This window comes from Macadamia integrifolia, chromosome 14 (genome assembly GCF_013358625.1).
Source record: "Macadamia integrifolia cultivar HAES 741 chromosome 14, SCU_Mint_v3, whole genome shotgun sequence".
Classification (NCBI taxonomy): Eukaryota; Viridiplantae; Streptophyta; class Magnoliopsida; order Proteales; family Proteaceae; genus Macadamia; species Macadamia integrifolia.
The window spans coordinates 29606848-29607735 of NC_056570.1; the positions used below are offsets into that span (position 1 = coordinate 29606848).

At 42.1% G+C, this 888-nt stretch overlaps 1 protein-coding gene across 1 annotated transcript in view; it reads right to left on the reverse strand.

Moving 5' to 3' along the window:
- Window positions 1-888, reverse strand: part of LOC122061009 (beta-glucosidase 12-like) — a 9267-nt gene that overhangs the window by 3950 nt on the left and 4429 nt on the right. Inside the window, exon 6 of the mRNA XM_042624157.1 lies at window positions 76-163. Within this exon, the coding sequence (XP_042480091.1) occupies window positions 76-163 (88 nt within the window). The remainder of the gene's footprint in view (window positions 1-75; window positions 164-888) is intronic.

The window sequence follows — 888 nt, forward strand, 5'->3', positions numbered from 1 at the left end:
AAAAAAAAAAAAAAAAAAAAAAGGATTATCATATATAGCCTATAGACATCTGGTCGGTATAGCTCTCTTACTTACATGATGTGAGGACTTAAGAAACCGCCATACTCCTTGTCAAGTGCTAGGGGGCAATCCCAGTGAAAGATAGTCGCGAAGGGCTGGACGCCTGTACATGATGAGAGACAATGTGTATATTCGTTTGGGGAACAAAGAAAAGTTTTGAAGGGGGTTGGTCCATTAGTGATTCTTAGTGGGTAAAGCGTCTTAGAAAACGTCTTATATAGGTTCGATTCCCCTTAGCACCACCCTGATTTCTTCCTTAAGGCTTTCACCCTCTTCGGAGTGGAAATAGTTTGTGGGGCCGGAATAGACTATTCTCACTCCAAAGGATGTGGAGACTCCCTTTCTATAAAAATAAATAAATAAATAGATCAAACACCAAGAAACACGAATAAAGGGAGACAATAGATCCGTACGACACAGAGATTTAACGAGGGTCACACACCAGGGTGGTGTGCTACGTCCTCGGGCGAAGAAGAAGATGATTCACTATGCAGAAGAGAGATTACACCCTAGCAACGGCAAGGAAGAACTCGCCCTGAAAACCCTAGTTTCGTGAAAACCCTAGAATACAATGACTTTCTCAACAAGCAACAGTACATTATATATGTCACACCCCGTTCACCCTGAACCGGAGCGGTGACCGAGTTAACACCGATTAACCCAAACCTGCCAGGATCATCAGATACTGTATTCCACCACAGCATACACACACTAACATAAGTTCATCAGATCAGCGGAAGACTAAGTTTTACCTGTGAATAAATCCCATATACTTGATACCCGAATTGTGATACAATAATTATATACATTTGGGCCCGAAGGCATGAT